This window comes from Engraulis encrasicolus, chromosome 20, assembly GCF_034702125.1.
Source record: "Engraulis encrasicolus isolate BLACKSEA-1 chromosome 20, IST_EnEncr_1.0, whole genome shotgun sequence".
NCBI classification, from domain to species: Eukaryota; Metazoa; Chordata; class Actinopteri; order Clupeiformes; family Engraulidae; genus Engraulis; species Engraulis encrasicolus.
This window is the reverse complement of record NC_085876.1, coordinates 16,614,014-16,616,513: the sequence shown is the minus strand read 5'-3', so window position 1 is coordinate 16,616,513 and position 2,500 is coordinate 16,614,014. Positions and strand designations below refer to the sequence as shown.

The 2,500-nt window shown below is 42.9% G+C and overlaps 1 protein-coding gene across 1 annotated transcript in view; it reads left to right on the top strand.

Moving 5' to 3' along the window:
- The window catches only part of LOC134436343 (receptor-type tyrosine-protein phosphatase U-like), a 212,020-nt gene that overhangs the window by 172,298 nt on the left and 37,222 nt on the right, over nucleotides 1–2,500 (top strand). Inside the window, exon 17 of the mRNA XM_063185500.1 lies at nucleotides 132–307. Within this exon, the coding sequence (XP_063041570.1) occupies nucleotides 132–307 (176 nt within the window). The remainder of the gene's footprint in view (nucleotides 1–131; nucleotides 308–2,500) is intronic.

Genomic DNA, 2,500 nt, shown 5'->3' with positions numbered 1-2,500 from the left:
TTTTAACTAGCCTTGGCAGATTATGTTCTAGCTTTTGCAAGCTTTGTTGTAGCCTTAACAGAGTCATTAAATCTATCAAACCTCCCACTTTTTCTGTTTTCATAAGTGTAATGAATTAAATGTTTGTGTAGATGAGCAGCGTAGCTCAGTGAATGAGTCGAGTAGCCTGCTGGGTCGCCACTGCCGCCGCAAGAGCTCCCCCTACCACACGGGGCAGCTGCACCCCGCCGTGCGCGTGGCTGACCTGCTGCAGCACATCAACCAGATGAAGACGTCAGAGGGATACGGCTTCAAGCAGGAGTACGAGGTAAAGAGGGAACAGGGATACAGGGATAGGGCGTCAAGCAGGTGTACGAGGTAAAGACATCAGAATATTATGATCTATCTATCAGCTTCAAGCAGGAGTACGAGGTAAAGACATCAGAATATGCCAAGTGAGATGATCTCTCTATCAGCTTCAAGCAGGAGTACGAGGTAAAGACATCAGAATATGCCAAGTGAGATGATCTCTCTATCAGCCTCAAGCAGGAGTATGAGGTAAAGACATCAGAATATGGCAAGAGAGATGATCTATCTGTCGGCTTCAAGCAATACGAGGTTACGCCATCAGAGGGATACGGCTTCAAGCAGGAGTACGAGGTAGCACAGGTGGAGAGATGATCTGTCTATCAGCGCCAAGCAGGAGTATGAGGTAATGCAGGTAATGACATCAGAGGGATATGGTTTCAACAGGAGTACGAGGTAAAGAGGGAATCAGGGAGGAGAGATGATCTATCTATGATCTGTGATCTATCTATCGGCTTCAAGCAGGAGTACGAGGTAAAGACATCAGAATATGATGATCTATCGGCTTTAACAGGAGTATGAGGTAAAGACATCAGAGGGATACAGCTTCAAGCAGGAGTATAAGGTAATGAGGGAAACAGGGGTACATGAGAGATGATCATGGAGGAAATTAGGGAAGGAAATCGAAAGGAAAGGGATACGACTTCAATCAGGAGTATGAAGTAATGCAGGTGGAGAGATGATCTATCTATCTATCTATCTATCTATCTATCTATCTATCTATCTATCTATCTATCTATCTATCTATCTATCTATCTATCTATCTATCTATCTATCTATCTATCTATCTATCTATCTATCTATCTATCTAAGCTGGGCATAGAAAAGAAAGTCATTAAGAAAGAAAAGAAAGAAAGAAAGAAAGAAAGAAAGAAAGAAAGAAAGAAAGAAAGAAAGAAAGAAAGAAAGAAAGAAAGGAAAGTCTATGCATAGACGTCCGTGTTTGTGTTGGATGACCGTGTTCGGAGCAGAATCTAGTCTCTCTCCTGTCGTATCTTCTGAATTTCATTCGTGAACTGCGAACTTCGTCCATCTGCTCTCTCTGCGTGTTTGCCCTCCATCTAAGGCCGAGATGAGCCATCCTCCACGTCTCCTGTCCTCCATCCTTCTGCCCCTGCAGGGCCGGATTAAGATAGCCTGGGGCCCCTAGGCTACAGGTTGCTGTGGGGCTCCCAGAAGGCAAATTTCATGAAAAATGTACGTAGACAGTGTCATAATTCTGAGCTAGACATTCAGGATAACATGTCCGCCAACTGTTCTAAACTGTTCTTTTTCAATATTACTTCTTGTCCCAATTCACCTTTGGCTAAGGCCCGCCCTAAAGTGCTTTTTGACCAATCACAGCGCAGCAAAAGGACGACCTCGGACAAACCTCGGACAGTTTTGACAGTGCTCCATTGAACTCAATGCTGAAATCGCATGTTTTCAAGTAGTTAGCGAGATACTGTCGTATTATTATTAAAATATGATTGGAAATTGTGCCTGGGGTATTTGTGACAAATGTGCAAGTTTCCCCGCGATGTAACAAGTGGTAATCACTTTCCTCTTTACCTAAAACCGGACTAATATTACTAGCAGCTGAATAGTCTGCCTTGAAGGGTCTCGGTAGCCTCACACTCGACTAGAAAGCACACGGATCAAAAACATACTTTGTGTGCTCCGATCATGACACCATCTCATTCATGTCCCTTTTCAGTAAGGTTGTAAGCAAACCACGAACCTGTTTCAGAGTAGGATTTTGGATTTCTGACCTAATTAATGAAGAAACACCGCTAGCAAAGTTAACTATCGGTCACGGCAGGAGTGTTTTGACTAGCAGCTGATGGACGTGACTTTGTTAAGCTACTGAAGATATAAACGCCAAACGTTAATGTTACACATTGCTGTGGTAGCTTTGAAGATGACTACAGCCATTAAGTTGTGTGATTTCGTTTTCGTCTAGCAAGTTTGAGTCAGGGCTCAAAAGATATGCGAGCTCAGCTTACCATGGTGCTGGTTACAAATATCGATACCCATAGAAGAGCCCATAACAGCTGTGATGCATTGCATGACCGTTCAGAAAATAAATACTTATATTCACAATACTATGAATGCGTTTTTTATTTATTATGAGTGAATAACTGCTGCGATTTGCAGTCACTGCATAAATCACGTT